Source organism: Plectropomus leopardus, chromosome 10, assembly GCF_026936395.1.
Source record: "Plectropomus leopardus strain MGB_pleo_1.0 chromosome 10, ASM2693639v1, whole genome shotgun sequence".
Classification (NCBI taxonomy): Eukaryota; Metazoa; Chordata; class Actinopteri; order Perciformes; family Serranidae; genus Plectropomus; species Plectropomus leopardus.
In genome coordinates, this window is record NC_142185.1 from 14,892,039 (window position 1) to 14,911,178 (window position 19,140).

Here is a 19,140-nt window from a genome sequence, read left to right on the forward strand (position 1 = left end):
TTAGGTTAAATCGACAGTTGTATATCTGTTTTAAAACTACACTTCTATAAACTAGGACAAGCTGTCACTGAAATATAAATATCCAAGACTTTTCGGAAATAAAATGGACGATATTTGTAAAAAAAAAATATGGCCAGACAAAGTTAATTCAGTTAATTCACAGTGAATAATACACCCACACCCCTTTTTTTGTATAATGGTACAGCGCAACTTGATTTTCCCAGTCGCTGCTATGGGTATGTTGCGGACTGTCAGAAAAATCGTAAAGTCGATCCTACCGCAACATTTAAAAGCTACTTTAGTCTGATGTTGATGCTGCCTGATTCAGATGAGCTTTGACCTTGGAGACTTTATAAAAAACGAAGAGAATTTTGAGTTAATTGGCCTGATTAATTTGTTTAGAAGACCACACTGTCGTTCACTTAGGTTTTAGAGTAAAAGAGATGTAGGCTATTTCAAAAGGCTGATTGGTATCATGAGCAGCCATATAAAAAAAGACCACACAACAGTAATTTTTAACATGCACAAGTAACATAAAAGGAAAATTCACAAATATTTATATATATATATATATATATATATATATATATATATATATATATATATATATATATATATATATATATATAATAAATATGTGTCAGCCCTGCAAAAGCCTGGCGACCTGTCCAGGGTGTATCTCGCCTCTCGCCCAATGACAGCTGGCATAGGCTCCAGTCCCCCTGCGACCCTTATGAGGTCAAGCGGTTATGGACAATGAATGAATCAATGAATGAATAAATCATATATATATATATATATATATATATATATATATATATATATATATATATATATATATATATATATATATATATATATCAGTTCATACTTTGCTTATTGAGACAAAAAGCAAAAGTTAATTATTGAAATCTAATGTTTTTTTAATATATTGCAATCATCCCTGCATCATGTTGCAACTGTCCCAGGGGTTTGCGGTCAGTTGCATCATCTGATGTCTTCCATTCAAATAGAATATTGTCAACAATGTCATTTTTTTTTTTCAGTTGTATGGGTAATTAGCAGACAGATGTTAGTTTTACATTTAAAAATTTGGTTGGTTTAGTCGAAATAGTCTCTGAGTAACCGAGAGACATGAAGAAAGTGTTGCAAACATCCCCAGTCTCCCCTAACATGCAATCTAGTTAAAATCACCAGGTTTTAGTCGGCTATTACAGATCTGGACAGCATTAGTCATACAATACAGGCTATAATTATGTTTCCACTTCTTTCTCACACCATCACAACTCAATCAACCTAAAATAAAACCGCATTGTTACAAATCCCACTGCCTTCATGGCATGGTCGATTTTTACTAATAATCGGACAAACTCCAGTTTTTCGAGGAGCTGCGAACGCAGCATGATGAACTCGTTTGCATGGTTGCTTCAGCTCCGTGCGACCCCTATCTGCAAGAGCTCGACACTCCCAATGGAGGAGAGGAGAATAGGGAGAAGAAGATGCTGTCATCCGTCGTCACCGACCTAATCGAACAAGCGTGACACATGGAGTAATTTTGAAACATCCTTGTGTAACTTATTATTTGCGCTCTGTTCGGGTCGTTCAGGATGATGATGGCGTCCCAGTGCACGGAGCAAGCTGTGCAGGAGTTCCTGATGGAGAGAGGAGGGAGGGTCCAACAGATGGAGCTGATCGATCATTTCCTATCGGGGCAAAATGAGCAGTCGAAGGAAGGGGTGGGTCGAGAGGTGCTACAACGCATCGTGGACAACGTGGGTTTCGTCAAGGTGGAGGACGGCGTGAAATTTGTTTGTTTGAAAAGTGAAGGCAGCACAGAGTCGGTGATGCGTGCGGACACAGGCGACCACGATCACGCGGAGTGCAATGGCAATATCCTGGAGTCACTGGACAACAACTGTGTCAACGGCATCCCTGACAACAGAGACCAAACAGGTAAGGGATACACACACCTTGTGTTGACGTTATTCTTACCTATGGGATTGTTTTCGTCCATTGTTTATTATGCAAAATCATGTTCCTTTAGCTTAGATATATAAGTATTATTGTGTAACCACTAATGTTATGTCTGCTGATTTATTTATTTATTTGCATAGAAGGAACTGTCTTGCATTGGCCCTCTAAATAACCACAATCAGGGGCGTCGTAGTGGGCGGGGTGGACTGATTACCCAAGGTCCCAATGTGAGAGGGGGCTCTCCAAAAGCCTTGCAAGGAAAGTTTGGAGGTTATTTTTCAGGTTGTTTATTTATTTATTTATAAGTAATTACTGCCACAATTTAATAATTAAATTGAGTGGAACAAGCTCTTGCATTAATTTTTATTTTGGAGAGACTTTATATCAGACTGTAAAAAACACAGATAACCAGTTAAGACTGGGCTATTTTTTGTTGGGGAATAATGCCCTGCAGTGTATGACAAGTTTTAAAATGTTATTTTCAGTAAATTTGTTGTTCTATTTATTGAGTAATAAAAATAATTGTTAGGTGCAGCCCTACAGAATAGTTTAAGTGTGAAGTGGGGGGGGCAAAGGGCCACAAGTTGGAGTCGAACCAACGGCCACCGTGGCAAGGACATAGCCTCTATATATGGGATGCCTGTTAAAAAAAAAACAGAGCAAGCTCTCAAAGGCCCCTCTCACCCCTAAAAGGTGAGAAATGGTTGAGACGGCCCCTGCAATAGGATTTGTCTATAAACGTGGCTACAGCCAGGTGAGTCACTGCTTATCCTGCTGTAGCACCTTAATATACTGCCATATCTTTCCTCAAATATGAGAAATTGGAGTTTGAAGAAAGAGAAAGAAGGCAAACTGACTTTTAAAATATAAATGAATAAAAGGTGCGTGAGAGGCAAGAATCAAGAGAGGAAAGGCTGGGGCCTTACAGAGACCACTTCTGCAAAGGGCCCAGAATAGGGCTGGGCGATAAAGCGATCTCGAAATGGGATAATGTAAGTGTGTAAATTCACATATGTTTATGTCCGTGGTAAGAGCATAGGTATGTCTTTGTGAAACGTAATGTTTCTTGAAACTCAATTTTCACGTTTGCGATTTATAGTTTGATCAGGCATGCCATTTACACAATTATAGATAACATTGTTGTTCCCATTGTTTGTATGTGTTTAATATGTCTAAAATCTTGTTTATTTGGAAAGTAGTCTGTCATACTTTACGGATGGGCAATTTAAAAATAAAGGTATTATCTGCTATTATCCGCATTATATTACCTGCTGTGTGCCCAACATTCTAACCACTCCAGTCCCTTTTTACCACCCTTTACTTGTTGAAATATCTTTGAATATACAACACATAAAAACCTGCCAAAAAGTGATTGCAGCTCCTATCTTGCCACTAAAAGGGGGTTTCTGTCTCAAAATAACTTGATTTCATTCATAGTGATTATATTTGATAGATTATAGCTCACCCAGTCCCTTTTTACCTGTGTAAATATCTTTAAAAGACCAATGCAACAAATAAAATGCAATTTTCAACTTGCCAAAAAGTGATTAAAGCCGCTATCTTGTTAGTGAAAGGTTGTTTCAGCCTCAAAATGGCTAGATTTAATTCTTGGGGGTTGTATTTGACTAATTGTAATCACTCCAGTCATTTGTAGCTGTGTAAATACCTTTAAAGGGCCAATGCAATGCATGAAATGCAATTTCTTACTTGCCAAAAAGTGATTGCAGCTCAGTGGGAAGATAGGAGCTGCAATCACTTTTTGGAAAGTTGTAAATAGCATTTTATTTGCTACATTTTTCTTTTAAATGTATTTAAAAATATAAAAGGGACTGAGTATGCTTTAATCTGTCAAATATGATAACTGAATGAAATCCAGTCATTTTGAGGTAGAAACAGCCTTTCAGTGGCAAGATAGGAGCTGCAATCACCTTTTGGCAAGTAAGAAATTGCATTTATGCATTGCATTTGACTTTTAAAGGTATTTGAACAGGTAAAAGAGGACTGCAAAGATAGTGCCTCATGAACTCCATCATTCAGTGTCAGATCTAGTTAACAATAACAAAAACATGTTCAATGTTTCCACAGGACCATGCAGCTTGCCGGCTGTGAGTCTGGACAATGACAAACAGTCAAATGGCAATGGGGAACCTGCAGCCCCCTCCCAGAATGATAAGACCAACACAGGGACTCCTACCTCAGGTGGAGGAGGGGAGGTGAAGCTGAGGGAGAGGAGAAGACGAGAGTCTGCTCCAGTCATTGGGATTGCAGATCTGGACCACTCTGCAGGGTCCCATAGTCAACAGGTGAGAGGTGCGCGCAGGGTGTCCAAAGGATCCCAGCGGGCCATGCTGACAAGCTGCCTATCTGAAGACAGCGCCTTGGAAGGGCTGGAGACTCTCGGAGATATCAACACGCCCAAGGGAAGTCGCAGGAACTTCATAGAGCTGATGATGAGTAGCTCTCCTCAGGTAGGATTCTGTGTTTCTCTGGCATGAAAAAGAATTTCAAAAGAGATTATTATTATAACACATAATTTTATTTGTATGAAAGCTTAACAAAATAGATAGAAAAATGCTGCTTGTTTGCATTCATTGTCATTGTTTCAAACTTTGGTGCATGTTATAAGTTTGGCCACACCTAAAGCAGTTATGTAAGGTGATTCATCTTGGGTGTGCTCCAAAACCTGAATGGCACAAAGCTGTCCATTGATTAAATTAAACTAGTTATTCTTCCTTTGTCGATGTGTAACTACTAGCCAAGAGTGTGGCATTTGGAGTGTTACCAGAGAAATGCAATATGACTCCGCAGCAGCTGTTTTCTGTCTTATGTAACTGAGAAACAAAGTGATGTAATCTAGCTTGCCTTAACTCATTGGCATATGAGACCCATGACTTCCTATTGGGCATCATCACAAAGCAATAGGCAACAAAATGGACTATTCAATATGGATTTGTTTACTGTCAAAAATATCTTTACACAGTAAATATGATAGTCTGTTGTGATGAACAATGGGGCTCACTACCCTAGAATCTGTTTAGCTGGTATTCCACAAATAAAGTGTGCATAAGGTTCCTTAAATATGGAACATTTTTTACAGTGCTGTTAAGCAAAAACAAAAACAAACTAAAAACCATCTCCCTATAAAACATTCTGCAGTAAGCTAAACAAATGCTGTATTTAAAGGTGACAAGAAGATGTATGTGTATGCACCTCTTTCATTCCTATGCTCATCCCTTTACAGGTTCGGAGGTCTTTGATCAACCGCGGCTCGCGCCTCCGGGACTCAGTGAGGAGCGATGGGGACTCTGCATCGCTCCTCTCCTCAGCCACTGATGAGGACTGTGCCTCGGTGACCCTGGACCCACTGGAGCATGAGTGGATGCTGTGTGCCTCGGACGGCCTGTGGGAAAGCCTGCAGCCCCTGCTCGCTGTTGAACCCAGCCTAGTGGCCAAGAGAGACTTTGTGACCGGCTTCACCTGCCTCCACTGGGCGGCTAAGCAGGGCAAAGCTGAGCTGCTCTCCCAGCTGCTGGCCTTTGCCAAGGAGAACACTGTACCTGTGAATGTAAACGTGAGATCAAGTGCTGGATACACACCACTACACCTGGCAGCCATGCATGGACACACACAGGTGGGTTGTGTAGATGGTGGTGGGTTGTGTTACACCTGCTCAGTGAGGCAGCAGGCAATTGTGTCTGCTCTCTCTGCCCTTCCTAGATCTTTTATTAATCTCTTGATGTTTATGGAAAACCTTTTTCTAGCACAAAGGGCCTTTAACTCTCTATTAATTTCAAAAACACTATCTATTGAAAGTGTTTCTAAAGATGACAGGGGCAATCCAACAACTTGAAATTTTTCTCTACCTGCCCAGAAATAGCTTCCTAAATGTTCTTCAAGGAAAATGTGCAGGCTTTGCTCTGGTCAAAGGAAGACAATAGATGTGGCCAAAGATAAAACCTTTTCCTGAAATGTTACAGTATACAAAATCTAAGAGGAGCAAGATTTCTGTTTGTGAATTTTTACCTGTACTTCCATATACTGACAGGTGGTCCGTGTGCTACTGTCCGACTGGGAGGCGGACCCTGAGGCTCGTGACTACAGCGGAAGACGAGCCATCCAGTACCTTTCCCCACCTCTGGCCGCTGACCTGCAGGAGGAGGGCGTGGTCACCTCACCTGGAGCTGAGTCAGACAACGAGAACACCAACAGCAGCAGTGGTGGTGGGCGCAGCTGGCGATTTCCCAGAGTCCTCCAGGGCAATCTAAACCCATTGCGGCTCTTGAACCCACCCGTCGAGGCAGCAGAGGAGGGAGTCGTGACTGGAAGGACCAAGGGGGGAATACAGAGGAAGTCATCTCTGAGCCGGTTGAACGCCCGGCTGCACCGAGGACGACACCGAGCCCAGATCATCCACAGCGCCTCCTTCAGGGACACAGGGGAGGTGGGGAGAGGAGAGGAGCTCCCCAGCAGCCCTCTCCGAACCCGGCCACTGTCCAACCTGTTTGGATGAAGTTACTCTGACATATAAAGCAGTGTGATGTGTGTTGATTTACAAAATACAGTTTACTCACCTTTATAAGCTGACAGGTCAGACAACTACATGACTAAAAGTAACTGCACACAGCCTAATATAGAGCTGATTTTTTAAGTTTTATTATTATAGGATTTGATAACCACAAAAGTACATTTCTCTAAAATCTCACTTATTTTCATTCCTTTTGCAGTTGTTAGGCGTATTTTAATGGCTGAAGACAGGTCACAGTTCATGTAGCATTTTATTTGCCAGAAAAATTCACTGGGTTAAACTAAACCACTGCTCTGTGAATCACTTTGGGCTTTTTTTTAAGTTGTTTTTTATTTACTTTATTGAGCTCTGTTTTAGAGGAGGTTGCTAACATTACACCATTTTTTAAAAATGTAATTCTTTACACTCGTTACATGAATGCAAAAGCACCAGGCAGGATTGTATCAGGTTTTCACTTTAGCTTTGAGTCACAATGGTGAGGGATTTGAGAATAGCACTTAGGTTTAATTCTACACAATTCTTCACAATCTTATTTTTGTTTGCAGAGTAAAGTAATATATTCATACAACAAATTTTCTATATTTCAACCTCCTTTGATTGGATGGTGCTGTTTTTTAAATACATTTCTGTAATGTGAATTATTATTTTAAAGTACCAGATTTTAGTATTCAAACTGTTGTAACCACAGAAGTCTTGTATGTCCAAACAACCATGTACAATTGTTATATTTGCACTTGTCACTTTGAAGATAGTTTGATTATGGGAAGAAACTGCTCCAACTAAAACCATGCCAGCTGTTATTTGTCCCATTAAATACCAACAAGTTAAGTTTCCTCTTACCTGTTGTGCTGTTGAACAGTCTACCCCGTTTTGGTGTGAGTTGCCGATGGGTGAAGATATTGTCTATAGAGGTGTCTACCTTTTCTCCAATATAATGAAATTAGATGGCACTCGGCTTGTGGTGCTCAAAGCACAAAAAAAAAACATTTGAAAAACTCAACAGCAGTGTCTTTTTTCAGAAATCATGAGCCTGAAAGGAGGCATGCATCTACTTATCAGGCACCCAGGAGTATAGCTCAGCCTTGCTGCAAATTTCTTCCAGTGGCCACTTGTGGTATTGCAGTGAAAAAAATCCTCCAATATATAGCACAATAGGTAAAAGGTAAAAATATACATTTTTGATTTTTAGGTTAATACTGTATACACGATGTATGAGGGTGATACATCTTTGGATGTATAATGCAATGTATATATATACATATGAATGAGGCCATAGGATTTTCCCCTATAACTTTTTCTTCAGTTGCTGAGATAACACCAGAATAAGACTGCCGTGGCTTTAGTTAGATCCAAGTACAATAAAGACACCAATCTATTACACAGTTGGACTGTTTCACAGGGTGGAAGCACAGGGAGAACTGTAGTTTTTCTACTGACTATGATGTACCTCAAATGCTCTGAGTGTAGTTCACTCATTGTGGGCCTCCAATAGTAGATTGCCGTGTTTTGTGCAAATCTTGATTTCCTAAATGTATTGTATTATCATTTGTATCAGATTTTTTTTCTTTCTTAAATATCAGAAAGATTCACGTTTTCTTGCAGATTTGACTCATGTCAAACTGATTCAGATCCACCTTATCACTCTGTACCAGATTTTATATTTAATAATTTGCCTGTATCTGCCTCCTGTATTGCTCTAACCTTGCATGTACACAATCATTTGTTAATCAATCATCTTCATCATCTGTGAATAGTAAAGAGTCTAGACCAAGATAAGCTGTATGTTTAACCGAGAGCACATTGTCTCTGTGACTGTTTTCCCAAATATGTGAACCTTGCTTTTATGTAATTATTGGGTCAAAGACACATCCAAGATTTCATGAATGTTCCCTTAGTGTTTTGTAGCATTTGTACACAGATCATAGGGCTTCATGTAATTGTACGGTTTACTCTTTCGATGTAGAAATGCATTGTACAAACCTACTTTGATGTCATTTTTTTCAGAAGCATGAATAGGGTAAATGTAAATTTTGTGCACTGTTGATGTTTTTGTCTGTAAGTCAATGTCTGTCCTCTTTGTGAAATACTGTGAAATTATTATGTGATGTGAATGCATTGTTACTGAGCCATTGTAACCCCTGTCTTTATATCTCATCCTTGAAATAAAGCAATAATGGTTTGCATAAAGTCTGTGTTCTGTTACAGTATGCTAACCGATGTTCCAAGCAAACAAATATACTGAATTTATCCAGGAACATAGAATCAGTAAGGAGGATTTGACAAATGATGGTCAGAGTTGTCATATTCAATCATGAATACTCTCATCAGAATAGACCAAAGCTCTGAATTAAGCAAGCTACTTTGTTCGCCAGCCCTGCTGACTCCAAGTTATTGTCCTTGTCTGGTGGTGCTGAATAATTGATGATCTGATGACCCCCTGTGCCACCATTTACAGTACATCCACGGCTTCCTGTCCACAAACTGCCCATGTAACTCTGCACCCAATGTATTCACAGCCAGTTCTCATTCTGCACCTGTTGTGTGTGTATTCATTTGTGTACTTCTATTGTTAGACCTCACAAGATTAATGTCAATTTTAGTGATCTGATCTGACCTCTAGTTTGGGCCTTTTTTTCTTTTTTTTAAAATAAATATTAAAAATGCACATTGCAGATGTAGGTTTTTCCTCACTCTATCAGTATATTATACATTAGGGTAGAGTAGCTTTTACTTGTTTTTTGTTAGTCGTGTAGTTGAGCATGTTGTCCCCAGCTTCTCAGTGGAGATAAGAGGCAAGAGTTAAATCATATTCATAAGTCATCGTCATATGTGTGAGAGGGATATGGCACATTTGGGGTCAATGTACTCTGCACCTGGGAATGGACAGATTACCACTGCTCTGACAGCCATCTTCTCACACTAAGCTTCTTCTGGCTCTCATCTCTCCTCGACTTCATGTTGACCAGAATAAATCGGCCGTAGAAAAGCAGGATTGCATTTATACAGTCATTACAATTAAACTTGTGTGAGTGTAAACGCTCTTGATTCAGCTCTTTTGATTTATTTTTTCAGATCTCTGTTACTGCCCTCATTGACTTGTCACACAAGATTTATAGAGGTCACGGAGGGGCTGAGCTTTTCCCTGGGTCAGTAGATGCCAGGGTCTAGTTGCCTTAGGCAGCCTATCTGTTAGATGACTGCTGATCAGGATGGAAGCAGAGAGGCTGTCTGACTGCTGCTACTGACCTACATACAAAGTGAGGGGAGTAATGCCTATTATGTAAATTCCTCTGCCATCTTTTCAGGGAAGCTGTGCCAACTTTTCTGCCCGGGGCCTCTGCTGCTGAACTAATCCATGTCTAATCTATCTCCATCTCTCACTCTCTCCACCAAACAGTCAGCAGAGCGATGATGACGTTCATACAAAGCCTAAATTGTGACTAGCTCACAGTGCCAATCCAGAGTCATCCACTTAGTAACAAATGTGCACTGTCAGCCAGATGTTCTGTCGTCTCATGGCATACAGAGCCTATACCCTTTTCCTGCTGTACTGTTTTACTGTACCAACACTGAATTAATGTGGCTTTGTATGGCGCTAATCATTAGAATAGAGAAAAGCCTTGTAACCCACCTGGAGAGACATTACTTTTCTTGTTCTGCATTCAGATGCCTTTTACTTGCATGTAAACCTCTGAAAGCTGGGGAAATTAGTTTGATTTCTTACAAAAAACGTTGGCACGTTGGCAACAAATCTGCAAACTGCAAAAAAAAAGAAAATAGTAAGAGGTGACACGGTAATGATCTGAAAATTAGCTGGGGGCAATTATCAGATATTATCAAAAAATTGTGGTAAGATGTCAAGAAAACTGTATAAAATGTCCAGAAAACTACATTTATAATTCGCCTAATTAGTGTGTTATCCATTTCTTTATTCTAATTTTACCACTTTTTTTTCTGGCTTGCTACTTCTTCTGCATACTTTCAGTTGTTGAAACCATTCAACTACCATAGCATTCAGCGTTTTCAGGACATGGGAGCTGTAACTTTTCATGTTTCTACTATTTATACTTTTTATATTATTCAGCTTCTTTCAACTTTTTTCCCCATCTAAACAAATTGAGAAAATCTTCAAATCCTCTTCAACCCACTCCACTTTGAAATGTAACTGCTTTGGCATACTTTCAGCTAGAGACTTCATTTAAATTTTTAACTGGCCACAAGACCTTGAACTCTTCAGCTGTGATTCAGCTTTTTGATATCTTTTGATATATTTCGTAAATTTAGGTTTCATGCAGTTTTCAGACGTTTTCTGCGTCTATAATGTGTTCTCATGGAGAAGGAATGTTCAGAAATCACCCAATTTAGATATTTCTGCCTCTGTCCTTTCAAAAAAATCTTACTAAATCCCCTGTGGTGCCTACAATTTTAGGTGGAAATACACATACAGATACACACACACCTACACACACACACACACACACACACACACACACACACACACACACACACACACACACACACACACACACACACACACACGGAGGACACGTCCCTATTTTCCTGTCTTTCCTACACACCTATTCCACATCGTGTCGCTGTTCAAATGTGACGCCACCATGTTGGTGCTACACGTTGTCTCTTCTTGGGGTCAAAGTTTACTGAATACGGAAGTGGCGTGTAGTTAGGGTTTTCTTTCTATGATATTTTTGTTCCAGTGTTTGGCTCTCCGTAAAACAATAAAATAAGTTAGTGGGGTTTTTTTGCCAGGAGGCTTACTGATGTTAGGTAGGTGGCTGTGAAATATACGTTGATAACGACGATAGTTTATAAAAGCGATCGGACGTTGTTTAAAAGGTAACGTTTTTTAGACGTTTGAACGATATTGTTACAAAACACTTCAAGCTAACTGGCTTATAACTAACGTCAACCGGAAACAACACCAATGTTAGCTGTTTTTATTAACCATTAAAGTTATCACATAACATTAGCTTACGTTTTGTTGAAGACTTACAAGCTAACTTCGGTCATTTGTTTAATGAAACAGCCCTTGAGTTTGTCTCGGATAACGTTACAATAGCTAACAGCTTTACACGTTAGCATAAAACTAACGTTTGGTAGCTTTTAGTCACATTTGGTTAACATAAACAAACAACAATCTTATCAAATCTTAACCTTATCTTGAAATTTGCTAGCGTTAGCTTTCCTAAATAGCGTTGTTGATAACTAGCCTTTGTAACGCAGCAACGTCAACGCTAGTTAGGTCGAGCTAGCTAGCTGTTTGAGGCTTTACAATTGTTGAGACAAACTATAAACAATAGTCATAAGCAAACCTCGCGATGGCTGTCTTACCTTTTAAAGATGTCGACGTCCATACAAATGCAGATAATCAGTGAGCCAAACGCCACTTCAAAAGGGTGCAGTGAAAGCTCTACAATAGTTCACCTCTCGGGATTTTTTCCAGAACAGCTAACCTGTGCTAACACTCCTCCCGGTTTCTCCAACCTTTCTGCAGCTTCCGCACGTCCGCCACAATGACCACCATTGTCCATGACACTACAGAGGCAGTGTGCCTCTCCTCTGAGTACAACCTGTACCTCAAGCCCATTGCCAAAATGACCATCAGTGTGGCTCTGCCCCAGCTCAAGCTGCCAGGCAAAAGCATCTCCAACTGGGAGGTAATGGAGAGGGTGAAGGCCATGGTGGCTCCAGAGCAGTTTTCAGCCCTGAGAATCTCAAAGAGCACCATGGACTTCATCCGCTTTGAAGGCGAGGTGGAAAACAAGACAGTGGTAAAGAGCCTGCTGGGCCGTCTGGATGGGAAGAGCATCAAACTTAGTGGATTTACTGATGTCCTGAAGGTAAGAATGGCCTGAGAGTGGACCACAAGTTTGTGGTAAAACAGATTCCACAAAAACAGCACCTAATAAACTGGCAGTTGATTGTATATCAACCCCTCTCTTCCCCTTTTCCCTCAGGTCCGTGCGGTAGAGAACAAAGTGGACTTCCCTACGCGTCATGACTGGGACTCCTTCTTCCGTGATGCTAAGGACATGAATGAGACTCTTCCAGGAGAGAGGCCGGACACCATTCACCTGGAGGGACTTCCTTGCCGCTGGTTCAGCCAGAAGGACAGCCCATACCCAGACCGGCCCTCTGAAGAGGTCCTCATTGCGGTCTTCCAGACATTTGGCAAGGTGGGACAGTGTGTCTGTTTTTATATTTAAAAGGAAATTAACCTTAACACAGACTTCACATTATAATGTTTGTTAGTATGAAATAAGGTTGAAATAGTGTTCCTCTAGGTTGTAAGATAAAACTATTGTTATGTGGCCTTCACTGCAAACATAAAATACTATGCAGGACCTATTCCTAATTTTGGGGCCTGTTGATATCACATCATACCTGTACTATCTAAATTATTACTATGTTTTATTTGAAGCATTGATCCTTACTGTTAGTTACTTACTAAGAGGGGTGGAAGGGAGCTGCTGTGTAGCACTGTCGTCTCCCCTCAAACTGGTTGATTCTGGCTGCACTGACAATAATTATTAGCTGAAGATTATAAACTGAATTTCACTAATACAATGTAACTCAAAGAGATAGCTGTGATTGCAAAAAATCACCAAAAGTCATGTATAGCCTTTTGTCACATCACTGATATTATGAAAATTAACCCAAAATAATGTTGTATTTAATTTTGTCAATATGCTACCTTTTCTGCTGTAGGTACGAAATGTTGACATCCCCATGCTGGACCCATACAGGGAGGAGATGATGGACAAGAACTTCAACACATTCAGTTTTGGGGGTCATCTGAACTTTGAGGCTTATGTCCAGTACCAGGAGTACTGCGGCTTCACCAAGGCAATGGATACTCTGCGCAGCATGAAACTGATGCTGAAAGGAGACGATGGAAAGGCAGTGGCCTGCAACATCAAGGTACTTCAGGCTGTCATGGCTGTTAAGCACTAGCCTAGTTAGTGGTATGACTCTACTGGAACACAGTAAGGGGTAGTTATTTATTTTCCCAAGTACATATCTAAACCATTGAAATATTTCGTCCTAGAAATCAGGCACTTTGGGGTTAGCTGATATCCGTTTCCTAAAAGCTTTCCAAGCTTATAATCTTCATGACCTGGTGTTTATAATTAAGCTTGCATAAGTCACTTGCATAAGTCATTTCAATTCCTAATTATACACAGATCAAGAAATAAAAATTTATCAGCGCAAAAAATTTTTAAAATGGTATAGAGACTTCTTTTCCCAATAAGGCAAAAAGTGAAAAATACAAGGTCACGTGTTGGCCAGTCAAACCCACAAACATACATGGTAATTCAGGATTAACGTTTTAACATGAACAATGTGTTTCTACTTTTTAAATGACAATTGTGAAGTTCTTTTAACACATTGCTATTTTTGGTCTGATTGACCACAAAGGGCATATCAAAGATCTGCACACCAAAGTTTTGTGTGTGAGGCCACAAGTGAATTGTAGCTGCTGTAGTGATATTGCACAGATTGCAGATTTTAGCAATTAGGTTGTGCTGTTCAGAGACACACTGCAGCTTTAAGACCTTTTAGTGGAATGAGAATTAAAGCTGCATCATCATTATTTCCAAGGTAACGAGAGTAAGGAGAGCCTGGTCTCTTAATTCACCTGAATAAAGCCTCACTGTGAAATCTAAATTAGGAGGGCAAAGGAGGGTCTGTAGAAAAGAAATTACAAACAAAGGAAGGTATAGTAAAGTGGTTCTGCACTTAAAGACAAACTATGCATGGTTTTCCTAAAAAACAGCATATAGACACATACAAAAGTAATCCCTCTCAGTTGTCTCTTAATGATCCACTAGAAGTGTTTAGCAGTGCATTTTTCTAAAGAGACCCTGTTCTCCGCTTTTATTTTCTTATTTTCTGTGCTCATTAGATCAAAAGATACTACTGTTGTCAAAAATATAAAGATATATATAAGTATATATATATATGTGTGTGTGTGTGTGTGTGTGTGTGTGTATATATATTCTAAATATTTCAAACAATTTCAATACTTCTACAGTATGGATACACTGGTACCAGCTTCATTTTCTTGCTCTCTCTTATTCTTAACATTTATTACATTCATTTTGTTTTTTTCTGCTACTAACCAAGAACAGTCGTCATTGTCATGTTATAGCCTTATTATTTTTACTTAAAAAACTCAAATTGTATGCCATCAATTTCAAATTTTCATGTGGTATTAAAACTGGCATCGAACCTCAATATTTTTCAAGGTGTTGTATCAACATTAGAAATTTCAATATCGTGACAACACTAAAAGATACTTCAGATTCAGGAAAACTGCACTAAAACATGCTCAAACAATAGACTAGTTTTTGAGAAAAAGATTCTTACAAGAAAGATTTAAAGATTTAGATTGTTGTTGTACTTAATACCATGTATAATACAAAGTCTCTTTTTGAAAGCCTTGTATCTGTATGTATGTGTTATCCTCAGGTAACCTTTGATACCAGCAAGCACCTGAGTGAGCTGGCTCTGAAGAGGAGGAGTATGGAGAGGATGAAGTTACAGGAGCTGGAGAGACAGAGAGAGGAACAGAAACGACGGGAGAAGGAAGAAGAGGAGCGGCGTAAGGAGGAGGAGAGGTATGATGGAAAGCAATAAAGAAATAAAAAGCTAGTTCATGAGAAAAAAGGTATCCAGAAAATTCCTTTAACTGTGCGTTAGGGCAGGGAACTGAGGCATGTTCTACTGGCTCTACTGTTCTACTGTTCTACTGTTCTACTTTATACCAAAAAGCTACTACTTATAACATATGTTCACAGAGGACAATTAACATTTTTTCAGGAAACAGAAGGAGCAGGAAGAGGAGGAGAAGGAGAGGAGGAAGGAGGAGAGGTTACGAAAGCGAGAGCAGAAGCTGCGGGAGAGGGAAGAGAGGAGGAACCTGAAGAGGGTGAGGAGACAGCAGGAAGAGGAGCAGAAGAAGCTGCAGATGAAGATTGCCATGGAGGAGAGGAGACTGCTGCTGGCTCAGCGCAACCTGGAGTCAATACGGCTCATCGCTGAGCTACTGGCCAGGGCCAAGGTATGGCATGTACATGAAGATACACAGTACACCTCTGAATGTATATACACACATATGATACTTATTATACAAATACTGAGGTTAATATCTACAGATTTGATTTTGTATGGATGTTTGGCAAGTGGGGCAAAATATACATATCATGGGTCCTTGAAAAGTCATGGAAGCCACTTGTATGACAGTGTAGTGTTTTCTATTGGCCGGGAGTAGGTTAGAGCTGCGTCTCATCCAGACGTTTTTTATTTGTTTTTATTTTTTTAATTTGTAATTGTTTGTCTTACCTACATTTTCTTCCTCTTCCTCTCCAGGCGCTGAAACAACAGCAGCAGGAGAAAGAGAGGGCCGAACGGGAGGAACAAGAAAGGCAGGAGCAGGCTCGAAAGAAAGAGGAACTAGCTCGTCTTCAGCAGCTGGAGGCTTGCCGACGCAAGCAGGAGGAGGAGCTCCGGCGGGTGGAAGTGGAGAAGGAGCGAGCACTGGAGCTCCAGCGCCGTGAGAAGGAACTAAGGGAGAGACTGCTTTGCAATCTGATGAAGAAGAGCAGTAATAAAACCTCAAGACCTCCAGGCACGCAGGACCAGGTTGGCCCTGTGATGAGTGAGGAGGCCTCTGCTCCTGGTGGCAATGACGTGATGTTGGGGGTCCTGGGCCGGGTGTACGGAGTGAAGGCAAGCGAGAGCAAGGAGAGGCAGGTGTCCAAATCCAGTTTGCATTCCCAAAGTTTGGGCAAAAACAGAGCGGCAGAGGAGCGGAGAGGAGGGGAGGACAGGAAGAAAGACCGGGAAGGAAGGAGGGAGGAGATGGTAAGGAGCCGGCACAGCAGGGAGCAAACAAGGGGCCGCTCCCATAGAGAGAGGAGCTCCCACAGCAGGGGGAGGAGAAGGCGCTCACATAGCTACAGCAGGAGGAGAAGGAGTTCCAGCTACCGTAGAAGGAGCTCCAGTCGTCACAGGAGGAGCCTTAGTCACCGTGACAGCAGGAGGCACAGCCACAGCCATTGCAGTAGGAGCACAAGCTCCAGCCGGGACAGGAGCCGGAGCAGCAGTGGGAGGAGTTACAGCAGAGGGAGGAGCCGCAGGCATAGCCACCATAGATACAGTAGAGGCAGCTCCAGGACCAGCAATAAAAGTAGAGACAGGAGGAGTAACAGCCATTACAGTCGAGGATACAGGAGACACAGCTACAGTAGAGACAGGAGCCACTCCAGACGGCGGTAATCTCCTCAAGTTTATCGATCAATATAATCCCCATTTCTGGGCTTACTCCTAAAGTTCAAGCTTCAAAAGAATAGATGTGTTTGGCCCCTAAATAAAGTAATGAGGCAATGTACCAAACAGCTTTCTCCAGAACAGAGCAGCTGGACAAAAACAAGAAAGTAGTTATAGAAAAGACATCCCATTTGAAAGTAAAAGTCAGTTTTACAAAATCAGATGAAACAATATATGTAAGTGTACTGTGTGTGTAAGGCATGCAAATTGTTGCAGTTTCTATTTTCACATATCATGCTGTTATCTTAAAGCTGTTGACAACTGTTAATTCATCAAAATGTTTACATTTAACAGTTTCATGGCATAAAGCACCACATTTAGTATTTTGTTTCCAGGATATTCTTTTCCATGTGTAGAATATGTATGTATCAAAGTTTTGGTTGAAGTACACTTAAACTCTTAACAGGAATTAACATCAGAAGGTTTCAAAATTGGAGTCAAAATTACTTATCCATTATATAATAACTGATATTCATTACTTTGCATGTTAAGAACATTGACTGATGAATCATTGGATTAAAGGCTACTGTAATAGGCTGGCTTTATTTGTAAATTTTTAAAATCCAACTGTGAACCCAAAAGCTCGTTAATGACCTCCATTTTCTGCAAGCAAATTGTCTTTGTGCATGAATAATGGTGACTTTTTGAAAGTTGCAAATACAGAGTACAATTTTTTTGATGTGGCATCAGCCTGTTCTTCCACAGCCTGGCTACAGTAGATAAATCACAAACTCCTGACTGTAATGTGATTAGCATGAAGTTTCACACGTTCAGACCCTATGGCTGCAAAAGTTGTGGAAGACTTTTAAGTGAACCACTGGCTGCTGCTCCATTACAAATGTGAAATATACACAGACTTATATACACAGACTAGAAAACATACCTCTATGTTTAGGCTGATCTGCAAACTGACTGATTTCACAGTACTGTTTTAGCTGCCTGGAATATTTTTTGGAATACTGCTTCAGTATTGGCTGCCTTGCTGATAAGCAGCTCAGGAAAAAAAATACTCAACTGAATTCTACAACAGTCTTGTTAAGGTCAACCAAGCATAACCACTTTCAAAGATCATAAAGTTTCAGCAGACAAAGACTGATTTAATTTAGTTTAATCTGAATTTCTGAATGTTCGGATGTTTGTTTGAAAAGGGAATGTGTTTTGTGTGAACTTGATGTTGAAAGTCATGATAGCTTAATGAAACATTGGACTCAACTTTGTAAGCAGCGATCCTCCTTTCCTCTGTAATGTGTGAGCCTTGAAAACAAGCGATGACTTTAAGATCTGTCCAGTTTCTTGTTTTGATTAGTCTTGCTTTGTAGTGCTTCTAATGGCATTACCACACATGAACGCAAAACAACCAATCAGAGCCAAAGGAGTCTTTAACACAGCTGTCAATCATATAAGTAACTGCTTGTGAACTGTGGTTAAAATAGGCAGCGCTGATTAAATATAAACCAATATTCTGTTACTGAGTTGCCTATTTCTGTCTCAGTAGTTTTCAGAAACTTATTTCAGTGCACTGTTTAGCTGTAACATGAGGATATGGCATGACATTATTGACAACTCTGTAAGAGACTACTTGGCTCTGATTCATTGAAATTAGTGGGTTGTGGTAGATTCTAGCAAATGCCATAAAAGGGATGGACAGACTATCTTTCTCATGTACTTCTTTCAGAATAATAGTGACAGTTTCAGCAAGTATGTAGTTATTTTCCAAGTCACCAACTGTAGCTGTTGTCATTGTATTATTAAACCTTCTGCAATTCAAGTCAAACCAGCATACAAAAAGTAAATATGAGATGTTAGAATGTAACTCCTGCTTTCATGTTCACAATGTGGTGCTGGAGTGCTGGACACATTATTTTAACCTTACTAGTAACTGTACAGACTGTTCTCTGCTGTATTCCAGCTTTTAGGAAGCCTGTCAGGTCCAGTGGTTTTGTCACACTGCTACATCAACATTGTAACTTCTCATGGCAAAGCCCCTTTGTTCTGTGTACTGTATGCTCATGATCTATGAGAGCATGTCTCGCATACACGTTGTTGAAATAAAAACTCAAGCTGAGAACTTTGTTCTGCTACCTCAACTTTCTGCATTAACACTGTCTCATTCTATACTGTGATCAACATTTAAATTCGGTGTCAAAACTACTTATTGTCAGTTTTTGGAAATTTTATCTTCAGTCAAACTAACTTCCTCAAAACCTTGTGTAAGGGAATCAAGGTCACAACATACTCAACTCCAGCTGTTGTATCTGTGTGCTGTCCGCACACCACTGGTTTAATGAACT

General features: G+C 40.2%; 2 protein-coding genes across 3 annotated transcripts; both read left to right on the forward strand.

The window, feature by feature from the left end:
- The first annotated feature begins 955 nt into the window (after positions 1-955).
- Positions 956-8,689, forward strand: sowahca (sosondowah ankyrin repeat domain family Ca). The gene is made up of 4 exons (XM_042494384.2): positions 956-1,953; positions 4,060-4,442; positions 5,216-5,605; positions 6,020-8,689. Exons 1-4 carry the CDS (start codon positions 1,608-1,610, stop codon positions 6,482-6,484), a joined length of 1,584 nt encoding a protein of 527 aa, XP_042350318.2. The 5' UTR covers positions 956-1,607; the 3' UTR covers positions 6,485-8,689.
- Positions 8,690-11,143: 2,454 nt separating this feature from the next.
- akap17a (A-kinase anchoring protein 17A) lies at positions 11,144-18,936 on the forward strand. Of its 2 annotated transcripts, none has more exons than XM_042495357.2 (7): positions 11,144-11,284; positions 12,012-12,357; positions 12,475-12,693; positions 13,226-13,438; positions 14,990-15,138; positions 15,341-15,581; positions 15,890-18,936. In XM_042495357.2, the coding sequence occupies exons 2-7, from the start codon at positions 12,031-12,033 to the stop codon at positions 16,796-16,798; spliced, it is 2,058 nt and encodes a 685-aa protein (XP_042351291.2). In that variant the 5' UTR covers positions 11,144-11,284; positions 12,012-12,030; the 3' UTR covers positions 16,799-18,936. The 2 variants fall into 2 exon arrangements, with proteins under 2 accessions (XP_042351291.2, XP_087939235.1); XM_088083109.1 differs by having other exon boundaries at positions 11,150-11,353.
- Positions 18,937-19,140: the final 204 nt, after the last annotated feature.